Source organism: Synchiropus splendidus, chromosome 16 (genome assembly GCF_027744825.2).
Source record: "Synchiropus splendidus isolate RoL2022-P1 chromosome 16, RoL_Sspl_1.0, whole genome shotgun sequence".
In the NCBI taxonomy this organism is placed as follows: Eukaryota; Metazoa; Chordata; class Actinopteri; order Syngnathiformes; family Callionymidae; genus Synchiropus; species Synchiropus splendidus.
In genome coordinates this window covers 9113519-9134936 of record NC_071349.1, presented here as the reverse complement: position 1 = coordinate 9134936, position 21418 = coordinate 9113519, and the positions used below count along the sequence as shown (strand labels likewise).

At 45.0% G+C, this 21418-nt stretch overlaps 1 protein-coding gene across 1 annotated transcript in view; it reads right to left on the bottom strand.

The window, feature by feature from the left end:
- The window catches only part of efna2a (ephrin-A2a), a 95543-nt gene that overhangs the window by 5703 nt on the left and 68422 nt on the right, over positions 1 to 21418 (bottom strand). Inside the window, exons 2-3 of the mRNA XM_053844295.1 lie at positions 11215 to 11507; positions 1403 to 1468 (exon numbers count right to left, since the gene is read on the bottom strand). Of these exons, the coding sequence (XP_053700270.1) occupies positions 1403 to 1468; positions 11215 to 11507 (359 nt within the window). The remainder of the gene's footprint in view (positions 1 to 1402; positions 1469 to 11214; positions 11508 to 21418) is intronic.

The window sequence follows — 21418 nt, the reverse complement described above, 5'->3', positions numbered from 1 at the left end:
AAGCAACTGGTTTCCAAATGTAATGCACCGGTCGTTCATCCGACTTCAGTGGTGGAGAAATGAGGATAAAGACAGCAGTTTGGAAGGAGTCTAATGACAGAGTAATGGATTGACAAGAGAAAGCACACGGGAGAAACGTGAGTGACACGCGGCAGAACTCTGACTCAGAAGACGACGGCAACGGAGCTCTGCAGGGGGTTGAACCAATGTAATTACAGTTTAATCACACAGACTCAGAAATCTAGAGCAGCCGACGCACACTCGTCCACACAACACAGACACGCGCGCGCACGCCGAGCTGACAATATTTCACAGAAGAATGTTGCAATGTATGACAGATTGCTTTAACAGCTCGCATTCAAAAGAAGAAAATCTCAGGGAAACAGAAGCAATGACGATATAAAAGAACATGTTGTTGCAGTAATTGTGAAGGAGGGGGGTATTACTTCCTCCTCAGCGAGGAGGGGGATGATCTGAGGCGGGAAATGTGTGAAGACCTTCCAAGCCTTGTCACTTCACAGGCAGCATTTAGAAGCGCTAAACCGAGGAGCTGTCGCTAGGTAGAGTTTGTTGCATTGGTTGAAACACGCTCCGACTGTTTTCACTCACAAGATCTGAAGTAGTGAACCAGGGCTTCAAGAGGAACTGTGCGAGAACTTCACTCTGAAGTTACAATAAAAAACGTCTATTTTATAACAAAATTCTTTCAGTCATTATTTTTTTTTTTTTTCATTTGTGACAGACAATTTTCAATTAGCAATTCATATATTAAAAATACAGGCACACGAATTCACAACTTTATTTTGCGGCTTCATGCTCGTGTTTTAGAGGCTACGCTTTTGACAATACTTCAATGCTTGATAGTTATGGTCACTTGGTAAGTGCTGTTAATGATTTACGAGGGGAAAAAAAGACAAGATTAGATGTGGTGAAATATGGCATGAGTAATGCAGGAATTGAACAGGTTCAAACTTCACAATTCACGTGATGAGGAAACCCACACCAGGGTCAAGAGCCACTCAGAAGAGTGAAAAACATCCCCTCTCTTAGGGTTAAAGGTCATTTTTTTTAGAACTGTGGCGGCACTCCCCCAAAAAATGAATAAAAATAAAAAAAGGAACGCAGCCAATTAAGATCTAACAAAGAAAGAAGAACGCAGAATGGAGTTTTGACATTTAAAATGCTAGTTTTTAGTTCCTGCTATTATGATATTTTGGGCTATTTCGGATTATAAAACGCTGCAAAAACCACCAAAATCGTGTCCAGCTCAATGATTTCCTGCTTCTTTTGATGATATGTTAGATCACAATATTCCATCTATAAAAAAAAGAGACCATTGGCTTCATTGAGATCTGAAGCCAAGGCGCTGCACCACGATGGCAGAAACTGAAGCATGTCTTACCTGGAGGTCTGACGTACACCTTTAGCTTTAGACATGCCCGGCCCACATGGTTCGGATGAGGCGACGCTGCGAAGCCCAAAAACAGACACAGTTAAGCTTCATTTATCAAACATTTATACTGAACATCATGCTACAAAAAGACACTTCTGATAGTTCTCTGATAGAATTTCTGCTGTGTTGTGGGTGTGCAACATACCACATTTCTTGACAGTCATAACTGCTGTGGAATAAAGTTACATTTTATAATACAAGTAACATATGACTTACGACCGGTTGATCGAAACCAATCCCGGTCAGATTGGACGTAAGTGGAACGCCATTCAAAATAGCTGACGTGAGGGTTATAGGTGCTACTGTAGTGGTAGATGGCTGTGTGAGAGTGAGATGCTGGGATACTGTGATACTGCCGTAACTGTCGTACGTGTTGCCGGCCTGCTACGTGCTGCGGTGCCAGACGTTGAATAAAAATAAATAAGCATCTGCTGGCTCTGGTCGTAAGTCGAGCAGGTCATAAGTGGGATGTGACTGGTATGTGGATAATGTATGAATTAAGTGCTGTACAGACACATATTACAATGACCAATTTGCAACCACACAGTCAAATAATTTTATGAAAGAACATTGATCCGATGGTTTGTCTATGAATATGAATCATATGTACATGAAGTAGACTGAACAGAAAACTACTATGACCACAAAAACCAGATCAGATCTTTACTGCATTTTATGTGCCGTTCCATGGATCAGGGTCAAAATGAACACCTAGTTTAAACTGGATTTAAAGAGCTACTAGTGTAGGTATTAAAAAGTCAAGTCAAAGACAGAATCTGACCGTGACATTGGTTTTAAAGAAAGACTTGTGTTAAGATCACGGCGCACAGGGTCGTGAGAGACACGTGTGAAGTGGTATTTAGAGCAAACAATCCAAGCAGAACACCAAAGTTCCACCAGCCTATTTCCCTCGGTTTGAGGAAAGAGGAGTGCAAACAAGGCTGCGGGCCTCGGGGGCAGGTATCACAAATTTACCGCGTTAGAACTTCATTAGCAACCAACCATTGTTAAGTGCAAACGATTTCTTCTTTAATTGCGTTCATTGCTGGGAGCAGAGAAAGTTTCTTTCTAAACCGTCCAATAACATTCTCCCTGGAGTTTGTCAAGTTCCATAAAGATATGGAATACTTCAGACGCCACAAATGTGCGAGAGGAAGCTGTGATTCAGTCACACTCCCATCCCCTCCTCGGGGAGCGTCGGACTCTCACATCCAGCTCAGCTCCTCTTTGAATGTCTCAGGAACTGATGCAAATTTCGCAGTGACCCCGGTCACTCCTTACCACAGAGGCGCCGCTGAATCACAGGCAAAATGATTCCGACTTCAAAGCAGAGTAAATTGAATCTGGGATTTTATTCTGATGTGAAATACACGTGGAGACCCTAAAGGAAGCGGCGAGCGCTCCGACATGCACAGACGTGTGAAACCTGTGCTTACAGAAGTGCGATCTTTTGACATTTCCCCTTGAGGAAGCCTGAATAGTTAGAGCCCCCAGCGACTCCACGGAGGACCATCATCAAAATCCATGCTTGAAAGGAAATAAATCTGACCCCATCGCCGCCCTCTCCTCCCTCCCCTTCCACCATCTCTCATCCTTGCATCCGCCCGGCTGCCCTTCACCTCTCCTACCTTCTCCATCTTCCCTGTAGCCTACTCCCTTTGCCCCCAATTTCTAAATCACCCACCCACTGCGATTGCCAGAAAAATGTCCACACGTTGGGTCTGTTTTGTTCTGACCTCTGACTGTTCCACTGATAAATGGCGACCAAAGTGCACAAGGGTCAGAAGGTGGAAGGATGTACAGGCACCTCTCGCCCCCCACCCGCTCCGCTTTTAATCCTGTCATTGGAAGAAACCAACCATCCACTCGTCTCACGTTCCCGGGGCGTCAACAATACAACATGTCCTGAAAACCATTCAAAGTCACTCAGGCTCATCAGAGGGCAGCGGCGAGAAGCGAAGGGAGGAGTCGACCTGTCAACATGTTCACAGACCCAAACACAACAAGCAGCAAAGCAACGCTCCACATTATTGGATCATACCTGTCCAATTCTCTTATCACCAGCATCATGAACAGAGCAATATGGCCACTGAACACGATGTAGTGCATGTGCCACGCCTGTATGGGGCGTCATACAAGACGCAGAGAAGACGGAATGCTGACTATATTCCACAGAAGAACATCCACAGGAGCGTGATGAGTAAAGAAGGACTGAGTTCTTATTTTCAGGAGGCCAGGGGTGAGTGGTGCTCAAGTTGTTTGAGCTCCGTGAGCGGTTTCAAAAAAGTGAGAGGTTTCAAAAAGTGCATTAAAGGCCGACTGGCCTGAAGCAACTTGCTGTTAGTGGGTGTTTATGGTCCCAAGCTATAAAAATCTTCATTTTCAAATGATCTTAATGATAATGTGGTGCCCCTCGAGTGAAGACGACGTTGGCGAGTGGGGGTCCAAGTGCTCATGCATGCATGTGAGAAACAAAATCTTGTCGGTGAAGTGATTGACATGGGCTTTTCAGAGACTTACAATCACCTGACAACTGACCCCTCAACCATCACCCCCTAACTCTGCTTCTCCTCTGACACACACACACCCTTCAAGCTCCTAGAATGCACGTTAACCTCAGGGGTCCTGCCATCACAATACCAGAGTCAGCGACTATACAAGAGCGCAGGGGCCCGCTCCTTCCTGACATGATACACTCAACAAAAGAGTGTGTGTTTGGATGTTGTGCGACCGGATCGTCGCCTCCTCGGCTCCCACCTCTTTGTCTTCCCAACAGATGCAAGATTGAGGCTCGACTGAAAGCAAATATTCCCAACCAATAAATCCTGCGGACTCTGAATTTCATCTCTCCAACAAAATAAACTGCTTGGCTTCACATCGCCAGGAAAAGAGTGAGAAAAAGGCAGACGTGCAGAGCTAGAATGCAAGGGCAGTAAATGTCACACGCAGCCCTGTTAAGGGTCAAGGTAAGAATCCATCTTCCCCTGCTTAGAAGGTCAGTGTTTATCGGATGGATCACGGTAACAGCCAGATCTGAAAATGAAATCTCAAGAGGGGAAGATTTGTCTGGAATAAGAACTGATAAAAACATGTTGAACACCTGCAGGAAAAAACACATCAGGAAGAAGGAGAAACACATTTTCTATTTTCATTTTTCATTCAATAGTCCCAACCACTCCAACAATAGGATAATGCTTCAGTCAAACCATGGTGAAATAATAAAAGTATTATAATTGAAAGTAGTTTCTGGATCTACACCACTCAGATCTTTCTAAAAAAAAAAAAAAAAAAAAAAATATATATATATATATATATATATATATATATATAAATATATATATATATATATATATATATATATATATATATATATATATATATATATATATATATATATATATAAATAAAATAGCTTGTATCTTCAGAAAACAGCACAATAGAGCAGTATCTTTTAAAAGAGTACAATATAATGTATTCATGTATGATAAATGTAGTGGACAAATCTGTTTATCCCACTTTCACGCTGGAAGAAAGTGGTTATACAAGGACAACTGGGGATGACACCCACACACGAACGCACACTTTACTCCTGGCAAAATGAATCTAATGAAAGCAGCAAGAATGTTTTTCATTTCCTGTTGTCATGTCAAAACACTGGTGACAGTTAAATTGATTTTCCCCAAATCTCCAGAAGCATTACAAAGTCTTCCACCCAAGAGCCGCTCCACTTTTCAACAGTCAAAACACATTTCCTAAAACATCGTCGAATCCCACTGGGACAGACTTGGGTTCCCTCCTGAGTTTGTGTATTTAGGACACAGTTTGTTCATCATCTTTAGGTATGGCAGTATGAGGTTTAAGTTCTGGGAAGCGGAGTTTATTTTTATCTCAGCGTCGCACCCTAGAAAAAGAAGCATTTCCTGCCATTTTGAGGACCTGTATTATATATATATTTTGATCAAGTATATTTCAAATGCGGCTTACGGGCCGAACAGCAGTGTAGACTACCCGGCTTTCTTGGAGTCACTGGGAGGGGTACTCGACAGTGCCCCAACCGGGGACTCCATTGTTCTACTGGGAGACTTCAACGCCCACGTGGGCAATGACAGCAAGACTTGGAGGGGCGTGATTGGGAAGAACGGCCTACCCGATCTGAACCTGAGCGGTGTTCTATTACTGGACTTCTGTGCCACCCACAGTTTGTCCATAACGAACACCATGTTTGAGCACAAGGGTGTCCATAAGTGCTCATGGCACCAGGACACCCTTGGCCGGAGGTCTATGATAGACTTTGTGATCGTGTCATCTGACCTTCGGCCACGTGTCTCGGACACTCGGGTGAAGAGAGGGGCAGAGCTGTCAACCGATCACCACCTGGTGGTGAGTGCGATCCGCTGGCAGGGGAGGAAGCCGGTCAGACCGGGCAGGCCCAAACGTATTGTGAGGGTCTGCTGGGAACGCCTGGCGGAACCCACTGTCAGTGGGGTCTTTAACTCCCACCTTCGGGAGAGTTTCTCCCAGATCCCGAGGGAGGTAGGTGACATGGAGTCTGAGTGGTCCATGTTCTCCTCCTCCATTGTCAGTGCGGCTGCACGCAGTTGTGGTCGCAAGGTCTCCGGCGCCTGTCGCGGCGGCAATCCCCGAACCCGGTGGTGGACACCGGAAGTAAGGGATGCCGTCAGGCTGAAGAAGGAGTCCTATCGGGTCTTGATGGCCTGTGGGACTCCTGAGACAGCTGACGTGTACCGGCAGGCCAGGCGTGCCGCTTCCCGTGCAGTCTTGGAGGCAAAAACTCGGGTCTGGGAGGAGTTCGGAGAGGCCATGGAGGAGGACTATTGGTCGGCCTCGAAGAAATTCTGGCAAACCGTCCGTCGCATCAGAAGGGGGAAGCAGTGCCTCACCAGTGCTGTTTACAGCGAGGGTGGGAGACTGCTGACCTCGACTGGTGATGTTGTCGGGCGGTGGAAAGAATACTTCGAGGGTCTCCTCAATCCCGTCGTCACGTCTTCCACTCAGGAAGCGGGGACTGAGGACTCGGATGGCTCTCTCATCACCCGGGCCGAAGTCACCGAGGTTGTTCGTAAGCTCCTCGGTGGTAGGGCCCCGAGAGTGGATGAGATCCGTCCGGAGTATCTGAAATCCCTGGATGTTGTAGGGCTGTCGTGGCTGACACGTCTCTGCAACATCGCGTGGCAGTCGAGGACAGTGCCTCTGGATTGGCAGACCGGGGTGGTGGTCCCCCTGTTTAAGAAGGGGGACCGGAGGGTGTGTTCCAACTATAGGGGGATCACACTCCTCAGCCTCCCTGGAAAGGTCTATTCCAGGGTACTAGAGAGGAGACTTCGGCCAATAGTCGAACCTCGGATCCAGGAGGAACAGTGTGGTTTTCGTCCCGGTCGTGGAACACTGGACCAGCTCTATACCCTCCACCGGGTGCTCGAGGGTTCATGGGAGTTCGCCCAACCAGTCCACATGTGCTTTGTGGATTTGGAGAAGGCGTTCGACCGTGTCCCTCGCGATGTCCTGTGGGGGGTGCTCCGGGAATATGGGGTGCGGGACCCTCTGCTAGGGGCTGTCCGCTCCTTGTATGACCGGAGCAGGAGCATGGTTCGCATTGCCGGCAGGAAATCAGACCTGTTCCCGGTGCATGTTGGTCTCCGCCAGGGCTGCCCTTTGTCACCGGTTCTGTTCATCACTTTTATGGACAGAATTTCTAGGCGTAGCCAGGGGTCGGAGGGGATCCGGTTCGGGAACCACAGAATTTCATCTCTGCTATTTGCGGACGATGTTGTTCTGCTGGCCTCATCGGACCGGGACCTTCAGCATGCACTGGGTCGGTTTGCAGCCGAGTGTGAAGCGGCCGGGATGAGGATCAGTACCTCCAAGTCTGAGGCCATGGTTCTCGACCGGAACACGGTGGTTTGCTCTCTCCAGGTTGGTGGAGAGTTCTTGCCTCAAGTGGCGGAGTTTAAGTATCTCGGGGTCTTGTTCTCGAGTGAGGGAAAAAGGGAGCGTGAGATTGATAGACGGGTTGGTGCAGCGGCAGCAGTGATGCGGTCGCTGTATCGGACCGTCGTGGTGAAGAGAGAGCTGAGTCACAAGACGAAGCTCTCGATTTACCGATCGATCTACGTTCCCACCCTCACCTATGGTCAGGAGCTTTGGGTAGTGACCGAAAGGATGAGATCGCGGATACAAGCGGCTGAGATGAGTTTCCTCCGCAGGGTGGCTGGGCGCACCCTTAGAGATAGGGTGAGGAGTTCGGTCATCCGGGAGGAGCTCGGGGTGGAGCCGCTGCTCCTCCACATCGAGAGGAACCAGCTGAGGTGGCTCGGGCATCTGATCCGGATGCCCCCTGGACGCCTCCCTGGGGAGGTGTTCCGGGCATGTCCTACCGGGAGGAGACCCCGGGGAAGACCCAGGACTCGCTGGAGAGATTATGTCTCCGGTCTGGCCTGGGAACGCCTCGGGATCCCCCGGGAGGAGCTGGAGGAGGTTTGTGCGGACCGGGAAGTTTGGGCTTCCTTGCTCCGAATGCTGCCTCCGCGACCCGACCCCGGATAAGCGGCAGAAGAAGGTGAAGGTGAAGGTATATTTCAAATGATGTTCAGGAGAATATAAAGTAGCTGTGATTGGTCAGAAGCTGAACCCACTTCATGTCTCACTACTGGAATACAGTCTGTTATTAAAACGTTATTTGATCTCACCTGCCTCTACTTCAGTGATGCACACTTCTGGGGGACAAACTGCTCTATGCATCGAGGGAATGGGATTGTTGGAGACTTCCTTTGAAACAGGGGCTCTAAACTGTTCCGACTTTAGGACCCACTGTTACCCCTAAATGACAAGATTAGAATTTATCTTTTTGCCCAGACAAAGGCGCAAGAACCACTGAAAGTGGCATCTGGATCCCAAACCACCAATTGAGGAAGTGTACTTTAAAAAGACAAGGTCATTTTTTAGTGAAAAATGCATTTATGAATTTCCAATTTTTTTTTGACCAAGTATTAAGATCAGTAAAAGAATTTGAGGATTGACAAGCGTTGATATGATAAGCTACTATAGGATAGGATATATGTTGTGATATATGATACACTATACGATGCGATATACGAAGCGATATAATATGCTACGGTACGATACGATATGCTACGATACGACACAATACAACAATACGATACGACGTGACGCGACACGACGCAATGTGATGACCTATACGAAGCGATATGATATGCTATGGTACGATACGATACGACGCGACGCGACACGACTCGACACGACGCAATGTGATGACCTATACGAAGCGATATGATATGCTATGGTACGATACGATACGACGCGACGTAACACAACGCAATGTGATGCGCTATACGAAGCAATATGATATGCTATGGTACGATACGATACGACGCGACGTGACACGACACAATGTGATGCACTATACGAAGCGATATGATATGCTATGGTACGATACGATACGACGCGACGCGACGCGACACGACACAATGTGATGCGCTATACGAAGCGATATGATATGCTATGGTACGATGCGATATGATATGCTATGGTACGATGCGATGCGATGCGATGCGATGCAATACAAATAATATTAAACAAAAGTTTACAAGTTACCAACAGAGGCAAAAAGACATTGCTATGCTACATAAACACTGTTCGGACAGCAGTTAATATGAATGACCTATGAAGCTGCTTTGTCCTGCACTTTCGGAACAACAGTCTCTGACTGTAGGAGCTTTTTAAGGCCCCAACAGTCTTGTGCAAGCTGCGCTCATGTCCTCGATGGAGTCCAGTGGACAGCTACAGACTGCGCCAGCTTTTTCAATCCGATTCAGCCTGTTTCTGTCCTGCACTGGAGCGGCAGCAACTGCCACTCGCACATCGCCATCTTGGCATTAGCAAGTTTGGAAGGTAGCTAGGAGGTAGCTCCGTAAACACACAGTTGAGATGACCACTGGGATAACTCATGTGTCTGTGCTGCTGTATAGAATTGTATTGTTTCCTAAAGGGCACATGAAAGCTGTTGTATTTCAGTGGTTTGGTTATTTGGTCGTGAAGTTTTCCATTTATTTTTGCTAGTTCTTAACACGTGAAATGAATCCAGTAACATGACTGGATTCATTCCTCTCAAAGTTCCCTCCTGGCATCCGCTGAAACACGACCACCAGCTCCCACATCAAACGCGAGAGCTTATACATTCGTTCAAAACTCCACTTTCCATTACACTTAAAAGTTCCCTTCATCCCGCACCAAAGTTTGGACGGCGGCAAAAACCCTTCTGAAAGTCAATTTAACGTGCTTTTGTCTGATCACAAGTTGATCTGGCCCTAAACTGTCCTTTCGCAGGGAATCTATCCCGCCAAATCTGGGACAGCGAGCGGCAGAAAACAATGTTTAAGAGCAAATTGAAGCTGCTGTTTGTCCAACGCCTGCTGGGGAAATGATAGCTTTTTAACTCGCCCCTGAAAAATCAGTCCCAGGGGGGCGCACGTCCCATCCCTGACTCTAATACATCACTGATGTGGAGTGAGGAGAAACATCAATATCGTAACATAAAAATGATTACACAGTGCGGCTGTTGACAATTCGGCCACTTTGCGACGCGGACAGAAACTTAAGAGACGGGAGCGCGGCGGAGTCGCAGGTATATTTAAACAGCACGGCAATGGGATGTTTGAGAACGCTCTCAGTCAATTCCTGCTGATTGGATATTTACATTCAAATGCATACTGAACAGCATCAGCGATCATGTACACAGATGCAACACAAATAAATATTAGAGTTGAAGGCGGCAGGAAGTTTCGGCGTGTGGGCAAATACTTTACGAATGACTGGGTTTCGTTGTCGTTTCTGATTCACCTTTTGCAAGCAAGGATCAGCGGTGATGACCCTGACATCTAACTCGGGTGAGCCCCAGTTTACATTGTGTCCAGTGGAGCACAGGACACGGTAATAATAGTATAGTTGTAGACTCCATTAACATATTGTGGAAAAAAGTCTAAACAAACCATCGGAGAGAGGGATTTTCGTTCATTATATTCATTTGAAACATATTTTTACAGCAAGAAAATAATCCATATTGACGCTTGTATTTACTGTTTGAGGGACCTTCAACCCGAAAGCCAGAGGGATTGGTGAAAAGTGGGTCATAAATTTTACTTGAAATTTGTTACTGGAATATTAATGAAGGAGAAAACTGGAAAAAGTCAAACTCCGCTCTTTTTCCATTGCATGTAAATGGCGGTGCTAAAACTAAAATCTGCCACGACTTCACAATGTATATAGAGTCTACATCTGTGCACATAAACAGACCATAATAAGAACTTTAAAATTGTATTGAAATAAATGACTCAGCTCTGTCGCTGTAATTTAATTTGAAAAACGCACACTTGACTCTCAACTTCGAGTCCGATTGTATTGCGTTTCTCTCGAGATCTGTTGATCACTATGTCTGTCGTGCACCTCCTTAATCTCAACACATCAAAACCAAGATTCAGTGGCAGCACCGAGCGAGACGCCCGACACTTCCAAGCGGAAACCCTGATGTCATAAGATTAAAATATATAACTGGACTGGACCTTATTTCATTTTATGATATACTACATGATACGTGATGAGTAAAAGTAGAGCCACATGTCTGAGTCAGAGTCACAACTTGAGACCAGGAGCTGATCATTCAATGATGGTTTTCTCTTCAACTAACAGACACAGCAGCTGCACAAAACGCTTCAACATCAACTCACAGATGTAGTAGTACTCGTGTCCCGGCCTGAACTCGAAGCCCAGAGAAAAGGGAGTGAAGAGCTGAAACTTCTCTGAGAAGCGCAGGGGTCCGTCTGGACCGCTGGGACGGTTGCACTCCCAGCGCTTGAAGCCTCGCATCCGGTGCTGACAGGAAGTGTACCCCTCATGGTTGACCATGAACAGGATGTAGCGCTCCATGCGCCCGTGAGACGGCGGACCGTCGTAGAAAGGACAGTAGATGTCCAGATAGTCGTTGATGTTGACTGCCACCCTGTACTCCCCGTGCCAGAATCTGAAAGAAAAATAAAAACATATGAGCCCATATGGTGACGCAGGACCGGTTCTCAGAGCTAAAATGAGCGAGTTAGCGCCAAAACTCTTCTCCTTTAATAATGAATATTGATATTTAGAGCAGGGATGATGCAGGAAGCAAGGAGCCGCTCTTCTACTTGATGTTCGTGCAAAACAACAACAACATCTATACATTATAAATGTACACGTCTTGAAGACGAATGAGCAGTAAATACATTAAATTATTTCTTTACAGTTGTTGTGTCACTGGAAGTTGGCGTGTTGTTAAGTCGAAAGAATTGTATGCAATGCAAGAATTCCATTCAAATGTCATATATATTTGAACTGGCAACTGACAAGTGTCAAGTGTTTTCGTCATCCACAATGACAATGGATCAAATTCAAAGTGAAGAAAAAGTCAAGTGGCTGAAGTGCTGCTATAGCATTTCGAAGATAAAAGACAGGCTCAACAGTGTCATGATCCGCTTTTATTTTTATCTGGTAACTCCTGTTACCGGATAAACGTGTGCCAGATCGACTTTGTTTGTTTCCTTGGTAAATTGGCTCTCCTTGCTTGCGCTCACTTATCCGTTTGTTGACTTATTGTTTGATCACTCTTTCTGAAACCCTGGTGCTCGTTTTGGCTTTGGAGTTTTGTTTACTCTCCTGGTTCTGTGACGCTTTTTGTGTTTTTATGTTTTGTAAAATTAAACAATTGTATTCTGCCTGCTGTTTGCCTCCTGTGAATCTTTCATTGAGGTATTTGGGTCCCGCTCTGCGTCTCGAACATAACAAACAGAAGCTAACTGATTTACAAGCAAAGTGAGGCTTATAACAAAAACTTCAGATGAACTTGTCTAGTAGCCAGACAAGAGTCAAATATAAGTTGCGGGCGTCCACAGGTGCGTTCAAGGACCCTCGTAAATTCCATACCTGAACACCTGTCACCAGTTGTATGTGAAGAATGCAATGATATACGTCATTTATGAACAACCACAAAAGTAGTAGTAGCATGAGATTTATAAAAAAAAACAAACCAACATAAAACATTCAATAAAACCCTTTTGTCTCTCATTTATCTGCTTACGATGGCGTCTAGTTACTTAAATCCACGATAGGTTTGTGTGAATATATGAGCAATTGTTAAATGTATTGTTGCTGAATTTAAAAACGTGGATTAATGAGTATTATTTCTGTTTCTTGCACAATAGTGGACACAATGGTTTACATAGCTGCCATTGCTCAGCTGTTTGAAGCCCGAATACAAAGACGTCGAAAGCAAGATGGCCGACATTTCCCCAACTGAAAAATGTCCTACTATTGAATTGAAATTAAGTAGGTTTTCACGATTAATCCATGAAAGGGCTACATTGTTTTGACTGGAAACAAGTCTTTCTTTTGACCTACAATCTAAAACTTGATAGGATTTATATATATTTGCGTCAGTCATTAAATGAAACAACTCCTCTATCCTGCTGTGAAATTGTTTGAGATGATATCTTCAGTATCAGCTGTCAGCCCTCATCGTCATGGCGACCATGCAAATCGACACGACTTGGAACAAGCCCTGCTCCACTTCGCCACAAGCGTTGAAAAGCGACGTGAACATGAACGTCGCCGTTTCCTCTTTAACTGAAGCAGATCCTTTTGTTCCTCCAAGCCCGAAGAAACGCCATCACTGTCGACGAATGGGTGCTGATAAAGTCTCGGAACGTTGCTGATGTGAACATGCAGAATAGCATCATAATCAATAACCGTCCCAGAGCTCTTGGTTTGCATGGCGAATAATTCCATTTTAATCACGTTCGGCTTACGCCGATGGGGATTAGCAGCGTGATGAAATACAGTTCTGAGTCAGAAGCAGTCAACAGAAGTGGGTCATGTGACGCTGCAGTAGGCTTCACCATCTCACACCCTGAAGCGCCGAAAAGAGGTGCCTATGACAACGTCCGCTTAGTTCTGTAGACATGCGGATCGCAGAGGTCGGCGCCGTGAATTGAAGTGGGTCAGAGGTCATTGGAGAAGAAATAGTCTTGGAAAAACACCAAAGAATGTGTGTTCTGGAGCTATGTTCTTGCTATATACCTTCTGGCACCCAGTCAAAGAGCTTGGGAAGGAAATGATGAGAACATATGGAGCGACACGGTGCGCTCAGCTGGCGTTTCTCCTCATGGCACGCTTTGAGAATTAAATCACAATGAAAACATATGACTCTGACTCTCCCTCATAAGGAAGCACGTCTTTATAATTCAAGTGGAAGTTTTGTCCTTGACAAACTCACCAGAGGATAAAGACTTGGAGTCTCCCAATGTTGTATTTGTGTTTGAAAAGCAATTGCCATTTACACTTTCGTAGACGATGTTTGAAGATCCTCTCTACAATGAGCTATATTGAAAAAAAGCAGAAAAATTTATTTATCACTGTATTAAAGAGGTGTTTGCCTTGAACACTTTTTCTACCCGCGTTCTGAAGGTTTAATTTGTCAATGGTTTCCAGCAGCATTGTATTTTTCATTTGATATTTCCTGTTGCCAACCAATGTAAACAGTGGACGGCTATTTTCGTAGTACATATATCATTTATCACCCATTCATATGGGCCAGTAGGCTTGTACTGTACCACCTGTTTGGAGGTGGCTGCTTGTCCCCAAATATGATCTGAAAATCCCAAAATCGGAATTTTAAGACGGGAAAAGTTTTTTGTACGTAGCACACAGTACTGGGGTCCTACAGAGAGGCAGCATATGTTTGAGTCTCTGCTGAATGAATGAATGAATTGATAAGTTTATGATCAGTCCTTGTTGTTTATGGGTTATTTATTTATTAGTTGTTTCTGTTTATTTTGTTTTTATTATTATTATGTTTTTGACTGCACGTTTTCCAAAGCACTTCCCTAGTTGGTGGGATCCCCATTGACCGTGGCAATAAATCTGATTCTGGAGGAGAAGCACTTCAGAAAAATGGAGGGAATGGGAAGACGGTACAGAATTTCGAATTGGATTGTGGATCATTGCTTTGCTGCTTTATCAGTAAAAGATATGATACAAGAGAGTGAGTGACAGCTAGCTACATTTCATGTGGCTGCATGGGAAGAATCCAAAAAAAGGCTCTGGATCTTCTTCTATCCTAAACCGGCCTGTGAACACCTTCTCTGCCAGCGTACATGACTTTGAGAGGAGTTCCAGAAGTTTAAAAATTGAATATTATTAGTGTATACTGTACGTGACACTGCGGTGCGCTGAGTTAGAGACATCACCTTGTAAACGCAGGCTCAACATCCACTTTAAAAACGAATGTGTTTATATAATGTTCCTCATTGACTTCACTTGCTACGAACGTCGCTCGGTGTGCAAACACTCCGTTGAATATTTCATATTTTCCATATTTTATTCACCAGCTCTCCATATACATTATCCCTCCAGGGCATGACTTGATAACTGTTTTGTTTCAGCAGCATCCCGCCGTCATTTACATTTCGTGTTGACCAAGATCTGCTCCTTGCTAACACTTCAGATGTTTCAAAGGCTTCGTCTCTCCCACACTGCCCGCACTGATCCCCACCGCCTCTCGCGTCTAGCGGATTGAAACCTGCGAATTAGACTTTTGGAAATGTCCTCAATGAATAACAAGGCAATCTTCAGGTCTCAGGTGACGCTGCTTTAAATAAATCCCCCAGTTATCTCCTCACCTTGGCAGTAATTGATAGCAGGGAGTAGAGACATTTGGTCGAAGCACTTTCGGTTGGTTGGATATTTAGCTTTGGGACAAATTAGCCCTATAAAGTCCGACCCGTCTTTCTCCCAGAGCGCGAATCAGGAAGCGAGTTAGACGTGAAATGAGTGGCTTCATGCTCCGCTGCTCTATCAGAGGGAGTTTTGCAGGTTCTAAAGGGATCCTTGAGCAGATCATTTACAGGCATTGATCCTCTGGGGAGCTCCTCTCGGCCGCTCTGCTCCCTATCAACTCTGATTAACAGAGGCACGCGGACAGAGGGAGATGAGCAGAATAAAGGGCTGGAAACAGAGACAAAGAAGCGGTGGGAGAGGACTTGAGATGTGCTCTGCAGGAGGACAATAGCAGGAAGGAGTGATGGCGAGGATAATGAGATTGCATTGGAACGGGAGAGAGGAGGAGGCCAGCTGGAAGAAGAGCAGAAGGAGGAGGAGTTTTTAGCTTTTCATTGTCATTTCTTAGGTGTTTGCATCACCGACTGAAGCGGCAGTGATATGTTTATGGAGGAATTCCATCATAGCATCTGTGGATTCAGTCCTCAACCCATGCAGTGTGTGAAAGGTATTTTCCAGCGTGCGATGCGTGAGGAGGCTGAATCCCAGAAAGGCTCCGGTCGCATTATGTGTTATTAAACTACTTAGCGACTGGCCCTGCTCCTTTGACACCTCTCTAATGTGTGCATCCCTAATACGCGCCCAGAGCCCCGGGTTGTGTGTGTGTGTGTCGCTGGCTCTAAGCTGCTACATGTGGAGAGCGTCGCCCTCCGTGGTGTCATTTGGAATTAAACGCACAAAGCGCAGCGGCCGGAGATACATGGGAATGCACTCCCGGCTGGCATGTTTCTCTTTTAAGGGCCATTTAACTTTCAATGTTTGCATGTTTTTCATGGACATAAATGGAGTGGAGTCCATTAAGGTCACATTACTGTCACCTGGGGCTGATATTTTCCTCTATTCTGCCCATTTAACCAAATGTGAAATCCATCGTTCCTATTGTGGCGTGCACCTGAACGCACCATGCTTCTGGTCGGCGGTCATAAACTTCAGGTTTGTTAAAATTGTCATTTTGTGTGGAAAAGAGGCGCATCTCTTCAGGCTTTTATTTTGGAAGGAAGCTTCCTCCTTTTGACAGTGTCGGGTACGATTTAAGTTGCAGACCAGCAGGTTTGTTTAAGTGACTTGCAAGCTGCAATCTGTTGCCAGTCACTCAGTTTATGGTCCTAGTTTTTTCCAAATCCATTCAATCGGTTTTATTTTTTAGCTCCCGATGGTGTTTAAGTTATTCCCCTTATCGCGACTGATTTGGTTATGGACTTGTAGACCTGCATTAGAGGCCTCTCTTACTGTTTTACTGCTTCTGAGATGCTACTTCCATCTCAGTACTCTTCTTACTGTGGTGATGGACAGACAAGGTTAGGAAGGAGTGTCATGAGTGATGATGTTTGCGGATGACAAAGTGATTTGTAGTGCGGTTGAGGCTGGAGAGAAGAGGATTGAGGCTCAGTTGAACCAAGATGTGTGTAAACCAGAGAGAGGAGGAGGGGAAGTGAGAACATGAGTCCAAGTATTTGGGATGAGAGACTGAGAGAGGTGAAGCAGAGAGTGCAGGCAGGGTGGCATGGGGAAAATGTCTAACAAGTAGATGAAAAAAAAACAAATTATTGCTCAGCTCTGGGGTCAGAAAAACCTGAACATTCCCACTCTTTATTTTAGCACTGCTGTATGTTGGAGCACATACTATACACACAGTGCATGTTTGACAAATGAACTGCTGTCTTGTAATGAATCTGCATTTCCATCACACAGAGTTGCAAAACTTAGCAGACTCTTCTTTTAGTTAGAATCCAATCATTTCTCCAGCCAGCTGTGAGTCAGCGGACACGGTTAAGGACGCGCTGGATACACTGTTTTTTTGATGTAGCGTGGATGTCTGATGTTGCTTCCACTACAAACTGGTTTTCATTTTGAGCCACGAGACGTTTTACGGTTGAAGTCTAAATTCAAAAGGCTCCATCTGTCCGACGGTTCCTCAATCTTGGCTGTCATAGGTGACATGGGGAGGAAAAAATAGAAGTTTGATGTTGGAGAGCTTCAGAGGTGGAGAGGAAAAATAAGTAGTGTGCACTATAAACTTCCATAATTACTTGCTTAAAAGTAAGTATTGCAGTTTGTATATTTCTGTCATGACAGTGAGAGTTTTCATTCAGCTACTTTACATATTTCTAATTTGACGGTGTTGTCGTGTTAGACATGCATTAAACGCCACTAAAGGTATAAATACATAAAAGGTAGGTTGTGAAGATGAACAAGTTTCTGATAAAATAAACAGGACTGTTGTCTGATATTGTGCAAGAAGAACTTCATACATAATTCAAAAATCGGTGTAAAAATATAAAGCAAAACAGCCTTAGGTGGCAGTAAGTCCAACATAGGGTCATAAAGCTAAGCTTCGTCGGATAAAAATGCATCCACATAAATAAATATATGTATTTAACATCAGGTTAAGTGAGAGCGGAAGTGAAAGGGAAGACTGAAAATATTAATTTAGGTGTAGAGATATATCAAATGTATTTGGGGGAATAATGAAACAAAACAAAACACAAGCGCAAAAATTCAATGTTTGGAGAATTGTTTGGAGAGATCAATTGTTAATACTCCTGGAAAGAGTTGGGAAACCCATGACTCCACTAATAGTAACCAGATTGACTTGTGTTGAACATATAACTTGAATTAAAAAAAAAAAAAAGCAGCTTAAATATTTCCATGTGAGCAGCCGTGGGTAGGACTTTTCAAAGGGACGGAGGACTATATTTCATAAACTGCCGGCCTGGATAACTTCAGAAATCTGAACCAAAACAATCCAAATACTACAACAGGTTTGCATCATTTGTAACGTCTCTGGAAACGTGCTTAAAGAACAAATATGTTACCAGCTTCTGAGCCATAAATGAATATATAGTATAAGAATATAACATTTCTCCTTTGTCACAACAGCCACCATGTGTCCCTGCAGAAATACTACGCAGCAAAACTCCAGAACTAGCCACTGAACTGTGGAGAGAGAGCGTCTCATCCTAAGCTTCAACACAGCTCTGTTCCAAGACAAACCTGTCAAACTAACGGACAGGTCAGTCTGAAAGACAGATCAAATTCCGACACATTCATTGCTGTCATAAGTAAGTCATGGGACCATAGATGTCAGCTGAGCGCTTGTGTTGGGGCTGTTCTCTAATCCAACAGCACTATTGAGTCATCTTCTCATTTTTGGAACATGCTGCAGATCAAAGCTCTTTGGCTAAGTTTAGCTGCCTGTGTCCTGAGCAGCGGCGCAGCATCCAACATCAAACGCAAGTTTACTCTCATGTATCGTTCCCTCCTTCCTGCTTCCCCACCATCTGCCACCAATGCACAGCTGACATGCTGCTTCTCCTTGGCAGTCACCAGGAGGGATTTTTGAACTGATAAAAGCCCCTTTTTTTCTTAATGGAATCATTAAAAAAAAAAAAAAAATCATGTGACAAGCTTTCCACTCGACTACCACACTTTTACCACGTGGGAGGCATCACTGTTAAACACTGGCTTATAAGCAAGTCGGTTTCCACACGATAAAAATTGGACGTGGCAAAAGTGGCTCCAGGTTAATGCAGCAAACATCATCCACAGTCATGGATGCAGGCGCCATCCTCATCTAACACCTCTTTACATACCCTATAATAAACACACAATCCATCTTTCCGCCGCATTAATTCTTATTTTTCTGTAGCATGAACTCTGCTTCCTGATACAGCTTTTACCAATTAAAGTCTGCTCTGACCGAGAGCTGAACTCAGGGCCTCTCTGTGACGCCACTAACATCCCATCCGCGAACCCTCTCTGTCTTTGCTGCAGTCGAAAGTTCGGCACGGCAAATGGAAGGCACGACTTCAAGTTTGGAATATTTACCGGCTATAACTCCAGCAGGCCGATTGTATATGTTGCAGTGAGTATTAGTGTCTTTCATTGGGAATGCGATTCATGATCCAGCATTTTCTGAGAGGACAAAATACAGTTGTAACTCACACCCGAGTGCTGCAATGAGAAGGAGACGCTAAGGAATAGACCTTTCATTTCCTTTTCTGTCCCCCATTTTTCACACATTATGTATCTCCATCAGAATTCATATCCCGCGTTAACTTCGGACAGAAAGCAGCAAATGGCTTCATATTTTCAATGATTTATTAGACCTGATATCGTGTGGAAGTGGAATAAAATAGCACTTGATTTCAGCATCATACGCGGGGGACACAGTAAAAAGTAAAACTACTTCATATCTGCTGTGATTATAGCTCTATATATGATGTCTGAGCAGAATAAACACTAGTTTTCACCATGTAACGGGGGAACATATTCCAACGACAGCGACCTGACAGAGGCTTTATCCCCCCTGTTTTATCCCCCCCACACTATAAACAATCGAAAGTAATTTGAGTGTCCTGTGATCTTTAGAAAAGTAGCTACTAACGTATGAAACACTGCAAATATTCATGACATCAACAAGCCTTTTCATGTGTGTGAATAAGAGGGAGCCAAGTGGCCATGTGAAGTTACAGGATGCAGAGATAAAGAAGGTGGGGGATTTGAAGTACTGAGGCTCAACTGTCCGGGGCAATGGAGAGTGTGAGAAAGAGGTGAAGAAGTGGATGCAGGCAGGATGGAATAATTGGAGAAAAGTGTCAGGTGTGATCTGTGACAAAAGGGTGTCGGCAAGGATGAAAGGGAAGGTGTACAAAACGGTGGTCAGGCCAGCAATGTTGTATGGTGTGGAAACAGTGGCACTGAGGAAAAGACAGGAGGCAGAGCTGGAGGTAGCAGAGATGAAGATGCTGAGCTTCTCTCTGGGAGAGAGCAGGATGGATAGGATCAGGAAGCAGTAGATCAGAGGGACAGCACATGTGCTCAGGTGTTTAGGAGACAAAGTCAGAGAGGCTAGATGGAGATGGTTTGGACATGTACAGAGGAGAGAGAGCCAGTACATTGGTAGGAAGATGTTGAGGTTGGAACTGCCAGGCAGAAGGTGGAGAGGAAGGCCAAAGATTTATGGACATGGTGAAGGAGGATAGGAGGTTTGAGAGAAGAAGAACAGGGTGAGATGGAGGAAGATCCGCTGTGGCGACCCCGGAAGGGAGAAGCCAAAAGGAAAAGAAAGAGAAGAAGAACAAGCCTTTTCAATGAGGGGAACACAAATTCAAGCACAATGGCAGAGACAGAGATGCACCTCACCGTTGCAGTGCCGAACTGCTCTTCACAGTGAAGATAGATAATTGACAGGAATCTATTTTGGAAGTCATTTTGTGCTGAAAATTTCAGAACAGTCAGAAAAACCAGGCAGCTGCCCCCAATCCCGCCCTGTCTATTCCTATGTCTAGAGTAAAAGATCGACAGGAAAGAGCGTCTGATTCAAACTGTTGATCACACTGGCTTGGAGCGGCGCTGTCCTTGGTCCTGGATTCAGCTGCACAGTCTCATGAGCTTGTGTCTCCCCAAACTCATCCTGCTACTGTTATAGATCAACCATGAGTCAACATTTACATAGTTTATATGTTTATAAATCGGTTTTATGCTGTTTCAAAATCCACATATATGTATATTCTATCATTTTCTGATTTGTTCCTCCTCCATTTGTGTTTCTCGCCACACAGTTGGGATGTTGTTCCCACGTGCCAACCCACTGCCAAAGAGACACCTGCTCACAGGCATCGTGACGCCCAATGGCCTGCCTCCAAGACTTCAACAGATGTCTCGCCCAATCTCCATTTAATTGTGTTGGCCATCAGTCGCCTGTGTATTCTCTCTTCTCGCCCCCTCTACTCTCTTGTTTGTGGCTGTCAAGGACAATGTTTACACGTGCCAGCCACCTCGTCCAACATACCCCGCGTGTCAGTTTGCTGTAAAGGACATCAGGTTTTGGGAAGTCATCGGTCAGTTACCGTTACTCCCGGCGGATTTTCCCATTGTAGGAGCATCTGCCAACAACATGGAGACTTGTTGCTCCTGGCTACAGGGCCTGAGAAGCTTCTGTGGGACAGCAATGTCCAGGACATCCTCTGCTACACAGAGCTGTGAAAAACTCAACAAGATATTTGGAGTCTCAGTCAATTACACTGCGATACAGTACGATAGGTGGCGCTGTAGGTCACACCTCAG